General features: G+C 35.2%; 1 protein-coding gene across 1 annotated transcript in view; it reads left to right on the top strand.

Moving 5' to 3' along the window:
• PCDH15 (protocadherin related 15) overlaps positions 1 to 20,667 on the top strand; it is a gene marked incomplete at its 3' end in the record, with an annotated part of 622,267 nt that overhangs the window by 369,352 nt on the left and 232,248 nt on the right. The window contains exon 16 of the mRNA XM_084903437.1: positions 17,470 to 17,663. Coding sequence (XP_084759563.1) covers positions 17,470 to 17,663 — 194 coding nt within the window. The remainder of the gene's footprint in view (positions 1 to 17,469; positions 17,664 to 20,667) is intronic.

Below are 20,667 nucleotides of genomic sequence, written 5' to 3' on the forward strand. Positions count from 1 at the left end.
TCTTAGATAACAGGTTTTAAGTATTATAATCAGGTCATTTTTAATCTACTATTTTCAATGTAGACACGAGACTCTCTTGGCCTGATATAAGAAAATAACTATTTGAATGTGCCATTTTCTTATTATGTAGCTCTCCTGGTCTACACAAAGTGGACAGGAAGTAGCTAGGTGCTTGTTAAATGTTCTCACTTATAAATTGGTCTTCTAACTTTATAGCTCTTGTACTTGGTTATTGTAAAGAGAAACAGTGTTTCTGATATATATGGCTTATAAACCACGCTTAGAGGAACACTGCCCTAAAACCAGTTCTTTCATAACTGGAAATGAAGTATAATCAGATTATTAGCACATCTTGTATGCAGGAGAAAATCATTGCTATGTTTGGGAATGATTTTTTTCCAATTTATGCAAAATATCTTATGCTGAATAAAATACCATTTTGTAGTCCATCAGTGAAATCTTACAGGTTAACACCAATGGACATCATGTTTTATTGTCTTAAGGTCTCATTTCACACATTGCTAGTTTTTTTTAAAACCAAATGCTCAAAAAAATTTTAAAAAAAGCTTTATACTACCAAATCTCTACATTTTGATATACAATTTTTAAATTTGAAAGATGTCGATTTTAATATAGCAGTAATTAACTATCTAGTCCTTATTCTGTAGAATACCAATAGTCAACTATCCAGTCCAAACTCCATAGATGCTATTCCTAAACTTTTCTTAAATCAGTGGTTCTTAAACTTAATTGAAGACTAGAATTCTTCCTAAGGAACTTTTAGAAATATTGATCTGAGCATTGATAGTAGAGTCATTTGGGGAGATTGTATTTACTAAAACAAAGCAGCTCTAATATGTAGCCAGTTTTGAGAAAAACTGACATAACCTGAGAAAATTAGAATGATTAATTCATTAAGATGGAGTCCTAGATGGAGTTATCACCCTACTCCTTTTCATTCTTCTACTCTTCAATTTTTATTTCCTTCTCTCACACTTCAGACTCCTAACCACTGCTTTAAAGTACATATCTTCTCACCTTCACCCCATACTCCACTAATTATTCCATCTCTTTCCTTTGGTTTTTTCCACTACAATAAGTTTTTGTCTATTAATTCTTTCCCCTTTGGCCTATAAACATCCTTAAATCTTCCCAGGACCTGGTCAAAGCACTCCTCTCAGATAAAACTTCTTGCTGCTATTCTACTGTGATAATCCACTATGCTGTTTTCAGGCTCTTGGACTGATTGACCCATTTATAAAAATGTATTAATTTATTGTTATTTATTAATTTACAATAAGGAGCTATTGTTATTTATTAATTTATATAAGGAGCTATTATATATGTGTGTGTATATGTGTGTGTGTATATATATATATTATATATATATATATTATATATATATATATATATATATATATATATATATATATATATAATAGCTCCTTCACTAACATCATACCACTAATATAACATCTAACCTAATAATAGAGTAATATGCAAATTAACCATCAATCCGCTACACAAAACCACACCCACCAGCCAATCAAGGTGAGTATGCAAATTTACCTGACCAAGATGGTGGTTAATTTGCATGTCAAGACAGCATAGAAAGAAGCGAAGCTTGCAGAAGGGAGTGAAGCTGCATAGAAGCAAGCTGGGCAGCGGAGAACGGAGGAAAGCAGGCAGGGCTGGAGTGAAGAGAGGAAAGCAGGCGGGGCTGGGAGAAAAGAGAGGAAAGCAGGCGGGGCTGGGAGAGAAGGGAGGAAAGCAGGCAGGGCTGGGGGAGAAGGGAGGAAAGCAGGCAGGGCTGGGGGAGAAGGGAGGAAAGCAGGCAGGGCTGGGGGAGAAGGGAGGAAAGCAGGTGGGGCAGAGACCTCAGCAGGAAATCCTATTGAAGGAATCTTCCTGGAAGAGGCCACTAGTATAAAATAATAGATCTAATTAAGTCTATCTCTAATAGTTAAACACACAAGCATTCCCCAGTCCCTTACCTATGTAAAACTCAACTTTCCTTCTATGGAAACCTTTCTGGTGACTGAGGGACTGTGTTGCTGGCTCTTTGTTCAGTTTCTCACTCTTTAAATATTAACATTCTTCAAAAATAAATATGAAGTTCCTCTTTATTTTATCCATTCCAAAATTTGTAATCATCACCTCTATGTATTCTTGTATCTCCCAAAGTTGAATGCCCTATGATGATCTAAGTGTCATGCTGACATTACACTATCTGTTGGGCATGGCAGTGTGGATTTTTGACAGGTGCTTCAAACTGTATATATTCCAAGATAAATTAATGATTCCATTCATTATCTTTCTTCTAACACAGAAACACACAGATACAGACATACACAGGGACTCCAATGTACATGTCCTGTTTTCTTTGGAGGCAGATTATTATGAAGGGCCCAATTAATCTTAGGCTGCACAGGCTTTAGGTTTGCAACCTCAGAATCATGTTTCTTCTTTTCCTCCTTCATCTGCACACATCCAGCTGATAGTGCAGTTTCTGAAACTGATATTTCAAAATGTATCTGTCATTTCCTTTACCATTCCTTGCACTGCTACAAATTAGGCTACTTTATTTGACAACATTATTTCTGCACATTCAGTACCACACTGCTACAAATGATTATACTGAAACGTGAGTGAAAACAGCTCTGCATTTTTCTGGAAAACCTAACCAATAAAATATACCCATAGAGATGCATGAAGTTAAGACTATCTGGGTGATAGTTCAAATATGAGTGTCTCACCTCCTGCTACATACCTCTAGTCAGTGGTCGGCAAACTCATAAGTCAACAGAGCCAAATATCAACAGTACAACAATTGAAATTTCTTTTGAGAGCCAAATTTTTTAAACTTAAACTTCTAACACCACTTCTTCAAAATAGAATAGCCTCAGTTTGCTGACCATGGCTCTATGTAATTGACTTTGAGATCATATTTTTGTTTTAGCGTGGAATGTCCTTGCCATTCTTATTTATTTCCACCTCACGATCAGTTGGCAAGTCTTACCATTTTTTCCTCATATACTTATTCTATAAATCTACTTGATGCTCTTCCGAATGCCACTATCCTAGTGAGAGCCACTGTCAGCTTTTACTGGATCAGTGTAAAGCCCTTCTTTGGGCTTCATTTACATCTTCTCTCTCCTCCTCCATTCAGAAGCCACAAAATTATTTAAAGTTTGAAAGCAAATCAGTAATTCTCCTGCTTGTTCCCTTCAATGATTTCCCACTAATATAAGAATAAAGTCCATAGTGAGAAACCTGCATAACCAATCTCCTGGTTACTCTCCAATTTCATTACTTCCCATTCACCTTTCTCTTTTTAATTTTTTCTTTCTTTTGAAATTGAAATTTACGTTCAGTATTACTTCATTTTTTTTTTATGTACAACATAGTGGATAAATAATCATATACTTTTTATTACATTACCTTTATTAGGGTGACATTGGTTAATAATGTTTATAGGTTTTAGTATATGATTCTATGGTACATCATCTGTATATTGCATCATGTGCCTACCACCCAAAGTCAAGTCTTCTTTACAAAGTGATCCCCTCCAGTATTTCAAGTAATCACTTGACACCATATGTAGTTTTTGCAATATTATTGACTATATTCTTTATGCTGGACATCACTATTTTGTAACTACTAATTTGTTCCCCAATCACTTTATAATGCTCCCACCCTAACTACCATGGAGATCTCCTACTCCTGTGCTTTTCATCACTGGATCTCAATTTAAATGCCACTTTCTCAAAGAAGCCTTCTATAACTCCTCTGTTGAGATTTGCTCTTTATTATCCCAAAGAATCCTCATTTAAAATGTATAATTTTAATGAACTTTGTCAGTTTCTCTCCTTAGTTTTTCCTTTTTCACTACTATTGTGTACTTAACCCCTTGCATTGCAACTTAATAAATGTTTGTTTAATTAATGAATAGATGAGGAAATGATAGATGTATGTTAAGGAAGTGTTAATGTAATTTCTGTATGAGTGTTGGCAAATAACCTATATATCAAGTTAATGGATTTTAAAAAGTAATCCATGCTGGGACCAGTTTGGCTCAGTGGATAGAGTGCCGGCCTGCGGACTGAAGGGTCCCAGGTTCGATTCCGGGCAAGGGCATGTACCTTGGTTGCGGGCACATCCCCAGTGGAGGGTGTGCAAGAGGCAGCTGATCGATGATCCTCTCTCATTGATGTTTCTAACTCTCTATCCCTCTCTCTTCCTCTCTGTGAAAAATCTAGTAAAAACTATTTATGGTAAAATTTTAATAATTAATGCCTGCACTTGTTATGAAGCTTTGATTTAATGGTATGTGGTTTTTAAAATCATATAAGTTGTGCATTTTTAATATCCAAAATTACTTTCTCATTATTATACTTATAGATAGTGCTGGCTTACTGGAAACTGACTTGAAATTTGATAATACATTAGAATATACAAAATATACAGTATATTTTATATGTTTTTCCTTCATTGTATATCAACAAAGTATTTTAGATTTTGTCAGCTGTTTCAAAAATGTTCTCTTTTCTTCTCTTTTATAGTAAAATATGTTCAATATCAAAGCATAGTCATCTCTATAAAAATACTTAGATAATGAAATATTTCAAATACAGATTATCTTAGAAAAAATCAGTATACTAAACAGGGCAGTAGGGAATTCTTTAAAACCTAGTAAAATTCTTTATTAAATTTGGCAAAGGACTCAAAAACATTTGGCAAATCCTAATACATATATCAGGTCCATATATACAGGGTATCACAAAAATTTTTATTTACACTATAAATAATTATTACTTCCAATGGATGAAATCTGAAAAGAAAGAAACATCAACTGAACTATCAGAAAAAAAGTGTGTATACATTTTTAGGGGACACATATTTATACACACACATATATTTTTCTTTTTTCTTAGATAAATTATAATTTAATGTATAGATTTTAATATGCTTCGTACTAAACTAGATGATCAGAAAAATACATAGGATGAGTAAGACATAGTCAAAATTCTTAGAGTTTCATATATTTTTGTAAGACATAAGTATTTTTCACAGTGAAATAATCAGAAAATAACACAACCATTGTTGAATTGTTAAATTAGATAAAACATACTAAAATATTATAATAGTTCATTAGAAGTGAGTCAGGAGGAATATGTGTTAGAACCAGTATTTTGGGGAAGGTTTCATTGTTGATTACAACCTAATGAATCTGTATGGATGTTTTAGACAGGCAAGAGAAGATTATATGATGTTGCTGGATGAAATGATGTCATGGAACCAGAGGCATGATAATTCTTTATCTGGAAAAGCTACGTCTTTACAGAATGACAGGGTTTTCTGTCCTTTGTCATTTTTTTATCCTTCTCTACTAGGACATCTGTTACAGATGTGTCTCCTCTTCTAGGCTACAAGCTGTTGGACAGAAATTATTCTCTCTCTCTATTTTCTGCATTTTTCAGAGCCCGGTGTCTAGCACAAATTAAGGTCTGAATTATGTATCATTTTATGTATAAAATAATTAAAGAAGAAATATCCTGCATGGCAGAATAACTTAAACTTGGCATTGTATTCAACTGAAGTAATTCCGACTAGATCCTTAAATCGATGTGTTAAAGCCTTTGATATGGGAATTGATGGAAGCCCACTCTGAGAAAATCTTTGTTTGAGGTAATGAGGGTAGACATTGAGAAGGAGCAAATGCAATAGCATTAAAGCAATTAAGGTTCCAGTTTCCAGTGTCAGAGTTTGAGTAATGAGATTCAGCGAACCTCTACAAAAGGATCATGAAGTTGCCACAAAAAAAGAAACAAACACTTCAAATTCTCAAGCACTATAAAGAAATACTTTAAAAAGTCCTGTTGTTAATGTTTTATTCTTTGACTTTTTATAAGGAACTGGAACTCCTAGATAAAAGAAATCCATCTCCAGTAAAAACAAAAACAACAAAAAATTTTATTGTGCCATAAAAAAAATTGATGGAGGTAGTGTTAACAGTGTTAATAGCATTTTCTGGAATATACACAATTTAACAACCACTTATTCTACTGAGGTGCTCACCATCTTATTAATAGATTAATCTAGGATATGTTGAATGGAAGAGGGTAGCCATTAGCCTTATTTGGTTTTTATCTTCGAAGGATTACAGACTTACATTAAAAGCTACAGAAAGCATACATTTGGAGATGACTAAATTATTTATTGCCCTATTTGCCTAGCCAGCAATAGTGGTCTTGGATTCAGTCTCTAGATATAACTTCTTAATCATTGGCACTCATTGCTCCCTTGCTACATATTTTTGAGGCATTTCCTTCAAAGTTTTGCTATAGCAACTTCTGTAATATCTAGTACAAAATAGCAAACTTAACTAAAGCACTGGTAATGATCAGAATATCTTTTATATGGTAAGGAGTTGAAATTCCCTCTGCAAAGTACAGTAACAGGCATATATTTTCCTAAGTTGTCTGATGATTCTTTAATATTTGAAGAGTTATTTCATTCCTTCACTCTCTTGTAAGTATTGATAGAGACATTCAACTGTGTAAGTTTTCCGAATGAAATGCTTCTTCTGGCAAACCTGTCTCTATAGCTATTACCTAGTTTGTGAGTTTTAGGTTGTTTTCCCAAATACTCTTTCTGTCCTAGAGATCAGTGCCTACTTGTTTCATTTTTATTTAACTGTAAAAGTGAGTCCAAAATTATTTTTCTATATCAAAGAGATGAGACAGAGATATTAAATGTTTAGCACAACACACTTCTATTAATATCACTGTGTCATTTTTTAACTTTCCCAGGAAAGACAGATTTTTCTCACATATAATGCATCTCTACTAGCCGAGTAGACATTAGGGACTCGGGGTTTGGTCTGGCATTATAACAGTATTGATTAGTCATTGTTTTTCTTTAATAAATTATGAATGCAAGTCTCTTATCAAATACATGATTTGTAGGTATTTTTTCACAGGGTATGTATTTTGTTTCTCACATTCCTAGTAGTGTATTTTTTGAAGACTATAAGCTTTTAATTTTGAGAAAGTTTAATTTATTATTTTTTTCTTTTCATATATTACTAGAGACCTGGTGCACTAAATTCATGCACGATATTCATGTCTGGGACCTCTAGGGGGGATGTCCATCTGCTGAGGGGCAGCAAGCCTAAGCTGGCAGGTGGATATCCCCTGAGGGGTCCTTAGCGCTGCTGCCACTGCCACTGTACTCTCTAGCTGTGAGCCCATCTTCTGGCTGAGCAGTGCTCCCCCTGAGGGAGAACACTGACCACCAAGGGGCCACTCCTGCACTGAGTGTCTACCCCTGGTGGTCAGTGATGTCATAGCAACCAGTTGTTCTGCCTTCGGTAGATTTGCATATTAGCCTTCTGTTATATAGGATTATACTTTTGGTGTTATATCTAAAACTTTTGTGAACCTATGTTCTGCACCTGATAGAATTTTGATAGGGGTTACATTGAATTTACAAATCAAATAGTGGAGAATTTACAACTTAAAATATTTAGGCCATCCATGAATATGGACCCTTTCCACATATGGTAGGTCCTCAGGTTATATCGGAGATCCATTCCTAGGCGCAATGTAACAAGATTTTCGCTATAGGTCAGAAGCCACCTATATAAGCACCTATGTCACTCACATGGAGCACATACACAGCAGTAATGAAGTGAAATAGTAAAAAAAATGTAAAAGATAACAATTCCTGACCTTTACATGTGGTAAATAAATAAATAAAAAAACAACATAAAGCACATATGTACATATGTCAAAATGACGGAACTTTTTAATTATAAATAAATGTGAGATGGCGAAGTGACCACAATCGATGTACATTGAATCCAACATAACCAGATGACTGACTGTATTCTTAAATTTCTTTAAAAATTTTTGTAGATTTTGCAATTGTTTTTATTAAATTTATTCATAGTTTATCATTTTTGATGCTGCTGTGAATGGGATTGTTTTCATTTTGGATTGTTCATTTTTAATACTAGTATACGAAAAGACAATAAATAAACTTGTTGAAAAATGTTTTCATTTACTGACATTTTCTTAGATACAATAGATTTTGTTTAGCCTTGTTATTTGTGTGTTAGTTCTCATACATTCTTGTAGATTCCTTAGTATTTTCTTTTTCCTATCACCATTTATCACCTCTATGCCCTCTTTCACCTCTCCTGCAATAACCACCTTAGTATTTTTCACATAGATGATTATTTCTTCCACAAGAATAGTTTTACATCTGCTTTTCCAATCTGATGGCTTTTGTTGTTGTTTCTTTATGTGTATTATTGCACTGACTAGAACATCAAGCACAAGGTTGAATAGTAGTAGTGAGATCATCCTTTTCTTGTTCCTGAACTGAGGGAAAATCATTCAGTCTCTCATAATACATATAATGCTAGCTCTATGTTTTATTGTAGATGCTTTGTATCAGGTTGAAGATATTCCCTTGTGTTGCTAGTTCATGGAGAATTTTTTTTTCATAAATGGATATTTTGTTTTATCAATTGCTTTATCTGTATTTTTTTTAGATTATTATGTGCAATCTGAAAATCCTCCTACCCTTGATGTCACCTATTAAGTAATTTTTTATCCACAGACCTCCTAACTCTGCTCTTGACTATCAGTCCTGTGTTAACTAAATTTGGAGTTGAATTGAATCTGATCTCTTTCCCTCTCCTATTGTAATAGTCTTGACATCTGTTGCAAAGGTCCTGAATAAAGTCTTCCTTACCATTTTTTAAATATGTTTTTGTTAATTTTTAGAGACAGAGGAAAAGAGAGAGAAACATCATCTATCAGCTGCTTCCTGCATGCCCCCTCAGGTTATGTGACCTGACTGGGAATCGAACTGGTGATCTCTTGGTTCCTGGGTCGACACTCAACTGCTGAACCACACCAGCCGGGCTTCTTTACCATTTTTACAAATATCAGAGTAGTTATTTATCTAACAATTTAGATTTATTTATATTTTAATCACCATGGTTTTCTTGGTGTTTTCTGTTTGTTTGTTTATTTGTTTGTTTGTTTTTGGATATCATAGTACCTTGGGATTTTGAATGTTGACCTTGAGGACTTTTTTTTTTAAATTACATGTCGGAAGTTTATTTGCTGAATCTGCTTCCCTTAAGTGTGCAGCTCCTAACGTGCTGCATGATGTTTGCTTTGACTCGTACTTTTGGTGTTTAGCTGGCTCTTGGTAAGTTGTTTCTGTTTCTGCACAGCTTGATGTTGGCCAGTCACTGAGACCAAGATTTGCACAAACACCTCAAGACCCTGAGGCGTCCACCTTGGCGAGTTGGTCTGGGTTTAGTCTGGGGAGAGCACTCACTGCAGGTCCAGGCGCTCTCAGGCCTCTGTCTGGCATTCACCTTTCCCCAGGCCTTCCCCTGTGTCCCCTCTGCGTGTGTGTGGTCCCAGAGAGGAGCAGAAGGCTTATCCCGCCCTTCTGTTGGGCTCTTATTAGCTGGTTCTTTCTGCTAACCTGGCTGGTTCACTGTTGATCCCCTGCAGGATCACAACCTGTATTGGCAGAGGTGAGGTTGGTCTCCATTCACTCCCCACTGTGCCTAGTTCCTGTATCAAGGCCACATCACATTCAGTCTGTTTTCTCTTAAGGCAAACCTGTTGCTTTCCATGGCCAGTCCTCCCCTCATAAGTAAACCTTACATGCTATCTGCACTTGAGGGTGGGATTCGGGGAGGCGTGGCAGTGCTGGGGAAGTGGGGGATAGGATGACACTCAAACGTGGCTTTGACCCCTGCTTTTTAAATCTAAAGTGACAGCCATTTTCTTGAGTCATTTCTTTCAATATGTGCACTTTACTTAATCGTTATAGCCCCAAATAGTGGGTTTTGACTGTTTTTGCTTGATTTTTACTTACTTTTTGGAAAAAGAATTGTCTGACCTTTTCATCCCACCAGAACAAAGGGTCCTACTTTCTAACTACCCCTTGTTGCCATTTTTAAGGAGCAACTTCAGTCGTCTGCTAGTGAGGGCACCAGATCTATTGTGCAAAGGAGGGGACAGAGTATTGAAAATAAGGATTCCTGTGATTAAAGTGGAGGAAAGCAAATAAAATCACACTATGTTGATAGGGTAAAATCTATCTTCTTTTTACTGAAATAAATAGAATGAATATTTCCAGGCATCAATTATAGTGTGCAGTTTGCTTTTATAAAAAGAGAGAATCCCTGTGGTTTTACATCATTATCATGTAAGTGTATTCATTTTATAAGACCCAGAATTTTATGTTAGGTATCAAAAATTATAAGATAAAAGATATGTCAGTGTACTGCATTCTTGCATTTTTTGAATTAAAATAAAGGAAATACTGTCTGAAGGAATTGGAATATCACAAATTGTTTAATGTGACAATCATTCTGCAGCCTATTCCAATGGTCCTTAAGAACTGTGCTACTTAACATTTTCACAAATAGACAAAACAAGGAGCAGGACAATTCTTCCTTATTAAATGCAAAATAACAAAATTAAAGATAGCAGCATGATACTTGGAAATAACTGTGAATGTCTTAAATTACAGTGTGTTCTTTTATTTTTATCAAAGCTAAAAATCAAAATAAACCAAGCCTCAGTCACTATCTGGGTTTCTGGAAATGGCAGAGAATGTCTCCTTAATGAGTATTTTTAAGCAAGTCCTCTGCACAGCACCACCTCTCACCTTTTATACTATCTAAGTGAAATCAATTCAAAGTTAAAATAGACTCCTGCTTTTAAAGTTCTAAAGTTACAGCAGTCTTCCAGAAATCCCTAACAAATAGACAATCTCCCTTAGTAATAAAAAGCACTCGATTGAAACAAATATGTAGATGATGAGGTTTCCAACATAGTTTTTATCATTAAGTATGCCCCATTTGTGTCTGTATAAATCAGAAAAACCCTTTCGTAATAGCGTAAGTATCCTGTGTGTGTCATAGAACCCAGTATTGCTTTGTTCTTTATTGTGTGACTGGTATTTATGCTGTATATCAAAACTTTTTTTTCCTTCAAATTTATTTTTTTACCCACATTAGGTAAAAAATATTTCAGTCCATTTTTTGAGAACCAGCAGTTTTATCATGATTTTTATTATAAACTAGAGGCCTGGTGCACAAAATTTGTGCACAGGTAGGGTCCCTAGGCCTGGCCAGTGATCAGGGCCAATCTGTAGGGTGACCATCGGGGCCTGCAGGCTGGTGGCAGCTCCTTCATTGAGCATCTGCCCCTGGTGATCAGTGTGAGTCATGGCAACTGGTCATTCCACCAGTCGTTCTGCAGTTTGGTGGATTTGCATATTAGGCTTTAATTATATAGGATAACCATTAAAATAATTTTCTTCCATTCTCTTGTAGCCTCCTTACCTAAAATCATGTCACTCTTTCTAGATTTTCTGCCCTCAAAAATCAAGAGAGAATAAAGGATGTAGAGTCTACTTTGCATATTGAATATCAACTATAAGTGAATCCTTTCATTATTTATTTGCCTCACACAGTGATTCTCAAACCTCACTGCACATAAAACCCTCTACCATCTTTTACACATCTCTGAAATTTCATCATATGTTAGCCTTTCTCTAATTTATCATAGTCAGCTTTTCTCAGAGCCTCATTCATTCCGTTTCCCTCAGGGTTCTCACAAGGCTCTTCCCTGTTCCATGAACTGCTCTTTTATTTTTTATATTTATTTTTTTAAAATTTTTTTTTTGTTTAAAGTATTACATATCGTAGTACATATATCTCCTTTTTTTCCCCATTAACCTTCCCGCAGCCTCCCCTACCCCCTGTTGCATGTCCTCATCCCCCCGCCCCCAGGGTCTTGTGTCCATTTGTTGTGCTTATATACATGCATACAAGTCCTTTAGATAATCTCTTTCACCTCCTCTCCAACATTCCTCAGCCTTCCCGCTGTCATTTGACAGTCTGTTCAATGCTTTACTGCCTCTGGATCTATCTTTTTGTTCATCAGTTTATAATGTTCTTTATTTTCCATACATGAATGAGATAATATGGTATGTTTTTTTCATTGCCTGGCTTATCTCACCTAACATAATGCTGTCCAGATCCATCCATGCTACTGCAAGTGGTAAGAATTCCTTCTTTTTTACAGCAGCGTAGTATTCCATTGTGTAGATGTACCACAGTTTTCTAATCCACTCATCTTCAGGTGGTCTGTTTCCAAATCTTATCTATGATGAATCATGCTGCTATGAACATAGGGGTGCATATATCCTTTCTGACTGGTGTTTCTGGTTTCTTGGGATATATCCCTAAAAGTGGGATTACTGGATCAAATGGGAGTTTTATTTTTAATTTTTTGAGGAAACTCCATATTGCTCTCCACAGTGGCTGCACCAGTCTACATTCCCACCAGCAGTGCACGAGGGTTCCTTTTTCTCCACATTCTCACCAGCACTTGTGGTTTTTTGATTTGTTGGTGAAAGCCTTTTTGACAGGTGTGAGATGGTATTGCATTGTTGTTTTGTTTTGCATCTCTCAGATAATTAGTGACTTTGAGCATGTTTTCATATGTCTCTTGGCATTCCTTATGTCTTTTTTTTTTTTTAAGTTTCTATTTAGGTCCCTTGCCCATTTTTTTATTGGATCATTTATCTTCCTTTTATTAAGTTGTATGAGTTCCCTGTAAATGTTGTAGATTAAACCTTTATCAGTGATAACATTTATAAATATGTTCTCCCATATAGTGGACTTTCTTGTTTTGCTAATGGTTTCTTTTACTATACAAAAGCTTTTTATTTTGATGTAGTCCCTTTTTTTCTCCCTAGTTTTTCTTTCCCTAGGAGCCATATCTGTGAAGAAATTGCTTCGATTTATGTCTGAGATTTTGCTGCCTGTGGATTCCTCTAGAATCTTTATGGTTTCCCATCTTATGTTTAAGCCCTTTATCCATTCTGAGTGTATGGTGTAAGTTGGTGGTCAAGTTTTAATTTTTTGCATGTATCGGTTCAATTTTCCCAACACCACTTATTAAAGAGGCTGTCAGACTCTATTGTATGTTCATGCTTTCTTTGTCAAATATTAATTGAGCATAGTGTTTTGGGTCAATATCTGGATTCAGTATTCTATTCCATTGGTCTATATGTCTGTTCTTGTGCCAATACCAGGCTGTTTTTAGAACAGTGGCTTTGTAATACAGATTGAAATCTGGTATTGAGATCTCACCTACTTTGTTCTTCTTTCTCAGTATTGCTGTGGCTATTTTGGGTCTTTTTTTTTTAATTACAGATGAATTTTTGGAGAGTTCTTTCTAGGTCTGTCAAATATGCTGTTGGTATTTTAATGGGTAGTGCATTGAATCTATAGATTGCTTTGGGTAGTATGGATGTTTTAATGATGTTGATTCTACCAAAACACAAACTTGGTATGTTCTTCCATCTGTGTATGACTTCTATCTCTTTTTTCAGTGTCCTGTTGTTTTCCACGTAGAGGTCTTATACTTCATTAGTTAAATTTATTTCCAGATATCTTAATTTTCTAGGTGTGATGGTAAATGGGATTGTTTTGTGTGTGTGTGTGTGTGTTTTTATCTGTCTTTCTGTAAATTCACTATTGATGTATAGAAATGCCATAGATTACTTGGCATTAATTTTGTATCCTGCTACATTACTGAATTCATTTATTAAGCCTAATAGTTTTTTGATGGAGTCTTTAGGATTTTTTAAGTACAGTATCATGTCATCTGCAAATAAGGACAGTCCATGAACTGCTCTTAATCCATACTTTTCCATCATGTTCTCATCTGTGAGACCCAGTTTAAGTACAATCTATTCCCAACGACTTTGATGTCTATTCTGCAACATACTCATTGTGCTTTACGATTATTTTTTGAATAGCATTTGTTACAATGTGTCAATATGGATTCTCTTTTTTACTAATATTTTTTTCATATATAGTAAATTTAAAAAAAAATAAACAAGGCCTAATTTTATTTACCAAATTTAGTCTATTGCCAGCTCCCAATACAGTGCCTGAGACCATGTAGGTTCTTATTATATTATCTTAAAATGAATGTTTTCCTCCAGATTATTATTTTTCCTAATTTAAGTTTGGAAATTAATTCTGGTATTATGATTACCACCAAGTAGATGGAGCGAGCACACGTCCATAACTCTCTCCTTACAGAAAGGATACAGTATTTTCCATACTTCTCTAAACTCAGGTATACATGCCAGAGTTCTCTTTGCAAATTGAACTTTATTTGAAGGAGAGAAAACGTGAATATTCATGACCTTATTTTGTACTAAATATGATGAGATTTTACTTAAGTGACTCTGTTTCCTTTAACTGTCTAGTTTTGAATATAGCAACTTAGGTATGAATATAGCAACTTAGGTAACTGCCATTTCTTAAACCAAACAATATCCAGGCCTAAGCCTCGCTGCCATGGGTGGAGCTAAGTGTCAGCCCCACCCAAACAAAGACTATGAAGGGGAATTCTTACTCCCCAGAGGAAAATGAGGGACTCTTCCTAGAAACAAGGACCCAGGATGCCCAGGAGGCAAAAATGCCAAAGGATTGCCGAGACTGGTTTGGCTCAATGGATAGAGCGTCGGCTTAGGGACTAAAGCACATGTGTCAAACACAAGGCCCGCGGGCCAAATCCAGCCCGCCAGGCCTTGCAATGTGGCACGCACCACGCTGTCATCACTGCACTCCGCTGTCAGTTTATGACATTGTCAGTTTATGACTGTTCAGTAAACCATTCGGCCTGCGATTTAGGCTGGATTTTAGATTTTGGCCCCTTCTCTGATTGAGTTCGACACCCCTAGACTAAAGGGTCCCGGGTTCGATTCCGGTCAGGCATGTACCTTGGTTGCGGGCATATCCCCAGTAGGGGGTGTGCAAGAGGCAGCTGATAGATGACTCTCTCTCATCGATGTTTCTAATTCTCTATCTCTCTCCCTTCCTCTCTGTACAAAATCAATAAAATATATTTTAAAAAATGCCAAAGGATTAACACACTCATGATCAATTCAATCATAATTTCTAGTGAAAATATACCTCTATTCATATAAAAAGACTACATTCACACTTTTATATTATAGTTTAGGTCTGTGATCATTTCTATGTCAATTATGACTTTCATTCTATTCCTACTTCATTTTTGAGACTCCAATTTATTTTTGCCTTATTTATTAAACTACTCCTTGCTAGTGGTTTCTGTGATACTAGCTGTGGTCCCTGAAAATATTAGCTGATCTGTGGTTTGCTGGTCCTGCAGTTGCAGGGGTGTTTCTGTCACTTGTGTTTTGTGGTATTTTTTATTTTTTTATTTTTTTGTATTTATGGCACCTCCCAGATGAGTGCCTTCTTAAGTTTAATTACAATCCAGCTTATCCTTCCTTCCAACATCATTTATGAAAATGTTAAATAAGACCAGCCATAATACCTACATCCCTGAAGCATGCTCCTCTATATTTTTTTAACTTGATGCATTGCCATTTATCATTAAATTCCTTTAGCCAATTTAAGTCCCACAAAGAATGTTAATATTGAGCGCAATTTGAGCTAAATTTTAATTAAGATTCCCTGAGACATGTGTTAAGTGATTTACTATAATCAAAATTGATATCTCCTTTGCTACCCCCAGTCATCCAATTTTCTAATTTTATCCGCACACAAAAGGGAATGAGTTTGTCTGGCTTGAATAGTTCTCCATAAATATACATCATTCATTTTGACAAGTTCTGGAAATAGTTTCCTTCTCCTTTGCCTTTAGGACTATGTCTGTCGTTCTCACATAAGCCTTTCCTCTGGCAACCACATCTATCTAGCACCAAATACCTAAGCTTAGATTTAGCTGAATTAATGCCAGCTTCGAAAATTCTCAAATTTCTTCTCTTTCTCCCTCTCCCTCTTCCACATCCCCTTATCCCTCCCCCTCCCCCTTATTCCTCCTCCTTCCCTTCTCCTTCTCCCTCTCTCCTATTTCTATAAATATTATCACTCTAAATGCAGTGGGTAATAAAACTAGAACTAGAATATGCACAGTTTTGTCCGTGGATGGCATGATGGGGTATGTAAAGCACTTCGCACTTCATCAGGACAATAAATATAAACATTTGAAAGGGCCGTTCCTTAACATGGGGTTCCTGAATTTGAATTCAGCTTTCAAGGTAAATGTGCACATTCACATTTTATCTCAAAGGTACACCAGAGTGTCCAGAAGTCTCCCACCCCCCAAAGGATTCTGTTAATGATAAAGAACCAGTTTTCTAGAAGTGATGTTCATGGATGAAAATATATAAGAAAATATCAGTAAATGAAAACATTTATCTGCAAGTTTATTAAAATCATGCGGTGTTTTTTTCTTTTCTTTATTCAATAGAACACTTTTAATTGCGTTTTTCTTATGTGTAAAATGGGGTCACCTTCCTTTTCTCATCCATCACTTTTGGTATGGTAAAAACAGAAAATTTTGCGAATGTTTATAAAACATTTATATGATTTTCCACTAGAATTTATTCCCGCCCCCTTAAGTAAATGCATTTTTATCAGAAGATTAAGGAGCCTTATTTAACATTAAATTACTATCTTAATTACGCCATGTGATACTAATAATGGTTACTCTGTTTACACACACACACACACACACACACACACAAAAAAATGACCCAAATATAGCATTTAACTGACATCATTTTCTCTAAAATAATTATAAATATGTGCAAATTTGCCTTATAGATGCTTGTGAAATATCATTTCAGGTACTCTGAATTGAATCCCTTTGCTAAAAAAAGAAAAAAAGTTTCTTGGGCTTGATATTTCAATTTTTAGTTATTCTACACTTAGGGATGCATTTGTTTAATTTTAAAAAGCTAATACTCTAGGCTTGTTTATGATTTATAAGTCAGTGTGGTCAGATTATAAGAATATTTCCTAAATCCAATGTACATAAAGGGACATGAGAACAAAAGAATCTCTGGGACACAAAAGGGAAAGCATAAGGAGGGGGGGGGGATGAGAGCAAAAGGAAGAATGAGAGTAATAAAAGCCAGCTTCACCCGTTTCCATTTCTCCAGGCCTCGGTCCATGTAATATGCGTGTATGTGTCAAGAGCAGGAGGTAAAATAGAGAAAAAATAATTACGTTTTCTATAGGGATATTAGATTTACTTCAGGGCTTTCCTCTTTTTGCCTTTATTAAGTTAAAATAAAGGTAGTCTTCAAGATCCAAAACCTTTCTCTTCAATCACTCTTACAAGAAAACTAGAGGAAGATCCTTCCTGATGTGATTGCTGCAGTAGCATAACCAAACCTGGTAGGTAGCCTCAATTCAAGAAAACAGGCGTGTATTCGCCAAGAAAACGTCCTTTACTGATTTTGTTTCTGTCTTTGAAAGCAAGCTGCTTTTGTTGAGGGAAAAATAACACAATAGTGAAAAGTTAAGTCCCAGAGGATTGATGTTGTGCTTTTCAATTCCAGCTCACTGCATTCGACCCGGACGAAGGGACCAATGGGGAGATCTCCTATGAAATCCTGATTGGGGATCAGGGAGACTTCGTCATCAATAAAGAAACAGGGCTTGTCACCATCGCTCCAGGGGTGGAGCTGGTGGTGGGGCGAACCTACGCACTCACGGTCCAAGCCGCGGATAACGCTCCTCCTGCAGAGAGAAGGTAATTTATGTTGGAACCAAAGCAGTGTTTTCATCGCTCCCATTAACCCCACAATTAAATTTAAGAAGCACAGCAAGCATCCTTGTATCCTGTGAACACCTAAATCAGATCCGAAAATCAGAGAGACAGGAATCTTAGGAATCGCATATCCTTATTTGGTTCAGTTGTGGGAAGAAGAAAGTAAAGAGAAGATTAAACCACAAAATGATTAACTATTATAGAATTGCACAGATATGAAGGGCGCAGGTCTCTGTTCAGGGGCTAGGCAGTGCAGAGCGGAAACTGGAAAATATCAGAGACGTATATAATTTACTATTGAAAAGCAAGGTTGATGATGTGAGATCTCAGAGAGCAGTAACATGGAATGTCTCAGATTTGAAGCCATGTCTCAGCGTCTGGGTAGTTATTAAAAATAAATAAATAAATAAATAAATAAATAAATAAATAAATAAATAATATATATTCTATCTATATACAAATATATACACATAAACACACACACACATATAGAAATATGTACACATATTCTACCTATAGAATTTATCACTTACCTATAGAATGTATCAATATATATTCTCTGTGTTCATACTCAGCTAGATATTGTGAGAGGGTAAAAAGCAAAATTTCTCACTATTACAATGCATTTATCTAGTCACCCACCTGAGGTATCCCTTTTATTAATGTCTTGCTTATTTCCTGATTTTCTGTATGCATCCCCCCGCCCCCCCCCCCCCCCCCCGCCCTCACAATATATCCTGGGTTATCTTTCCATATGAATACGGAATATTTCCCTCGAAACTTTTCTCATAGCTACATAATATTCCTTTATATGTAGATAATACTCTCAGAAATTCAATGAGGGTGGATTTTTAAATTTCAATTGCTCTTTTACTGGCAGTAAAGAAATAAATAGCACTGAACATACATCATATTCTATGTGGGCACCTATTTCAATAGAGTAAATTCCCAGAAGTGAAACCAAAGGGTTTACGCACTTGTAGGTTTTAGAAATAACTGTCAAATTATATTCTGTAGGTCTTAAAAAATTTACAATTCCAGTTGCCAAGTTGAGAATGATTAATTCTACACAGTCTCTTAGATGTGTGTCACATCAAATATTTGTTTTTTGTTTGTTTGTTTTTTTGCCAATCAAATAGGTAAAAAAATAGCACTTATTTTATATCCATTTGCTTATTAGTTTGAGTACAATGCTTCTGTCTAAGAGCCAGTTCTATTACTTTTTCTGTAAAATCTGTGTTCATAGTCATTTCCCATCTTCCTATTGATATGTAAGCCCAAGTAACAGTTATTGTAGGTTTTCTCCTAGTGATTTACTGGCTTCAGATTATTTGTTTAAATCTTTGTTGTATTAGGGATTCATCCTACTATACAGCAAGATATTTTAGGAAAGTTTGCCATTTTCTCCACTCAGTACTGGATGTAGCTAGAGTAGGTTTACATGTGTGAGTACATGAAACAGTTTATTTTTGTATTGTTATTTATTGATTGTATTATTTTACATATGAACAAGTGTATACCTACACTTGTCCTACCCTGTATATTGGATAGTTCATCTTTTTCTCACTGATTATAAATGTTACAGTTATTTTATCATGCATTTTCTTATGTGTATGACTTTGACTCTAGACTTATTCTTCTAAACCATTAGATGACCTATTTTTTTCATGAGTAACTGTCAGACAATTTTAATTATTCAGGTATTAAACTATGCTTTATAATATGGTAGTGCTATCTTACCTGAATGCTGTTTTTCCTAAAAAATTTTCTGGTTAACCTTTCTGTTATCTTTCTTTCCTTTACATTTAAACAACTTAGTTCAGTGGTTTTTTTTGTTTTGTTTTCTTTAACTCTGTATATGTGTGTGTGTGTGTGTGTGTGTGTGTGTGTGTTTATATATATATATATATATTTGAATATAGATATTTTTAACATATTTTTATTGATTTTAGAGGAGAGAGATATAGGAACATAAATCATGAACAAGAATTATCGATTGGCTGCCTCCTGCATACCCCACCCTGAGGATTGAGCCTGTGCCCTGGGTATATACCCTGACCAAGAATCCAACCCCAAGCTCCAGGTTCATAGGTCAACACTCAACCACTGAGCCATGCTGGCCACGCTTAACTATATTTTTATTGAGAACATATCAAATATATAAATTAATTACTTAGGGTTAAATTATTTCATTTTGATAATGAATCTTTCTAACCAAGAACTTTCTGCCTCTTTATTTGTATGCTTTCTTTATGTCCTTTAGTAGCTTTTATTTTTTTTTAATATTTTCTTTGTACAAGTCCTATACATTTTTTTGTTGGTCTGTTTCTGTGTCTTGTTATTATAAATAGAGTTCTTTTTTCTTATTCTTCTTTCTGGTTGATGTTTGTATATATGAAAGCTATTAGTCTCTTTATATAAATTTTAATCTACCTTCTTATTTAATTATCTTATTTTTATAATTTTCAGTTGGTTTCCTTATATTATCCAGGACTGTATTTTATAAATAGTGATAATTTTATATTGTTCTATCCATTATTTTTCTTTTAATTTAACTTGCTAGTTCTTACAATAAATATACTTTTTTTAATGAGTGGGAATGTTTCCTATGCTCTCATTTTATTAGATTTTTGGTTTAAAAATATATATTTTATTAGCATAAGAAATTATTGTTCTATTCCTATTTTATTGACTTTTTGAAAATAATAATGTTAGCCCTGGCCAGCGTCCCAGTGGTTAGAGTGCCCCTCTGTGCACAGAAGGGTCATGGTTTCAATTCCCATGTAATCAGGTTGTAGGTTTGATCCCTGGCCTGGTCCAGGTGCATGAAGTAGGCAACCAATATATCTCTCTCTTCCCTTTCCTCCCTCCCTCCCTTCCTCTCTATCTTAAAAAAATAAAAGTAAGGATGGTGGTTAATTCAGGTCAAATAAATACCTACCATCTATGCAGACAGTAATGATTTTTTTTCTTGAGCTAATGGGAT

This window comes from Pipistrellus hanaki (assembly GCF_964339955.1).
Source record: "Pipistrellus hanaki genome assembly, chromosome: 14".
Classification (NCBI taxonomy): domain Eukaryota; kingdom Metazoa; phylum Chordata; class Mammalia; order Chiroptera; family Vespertilionidae; genus Pipistrellus; species Pipistrellus hanaki.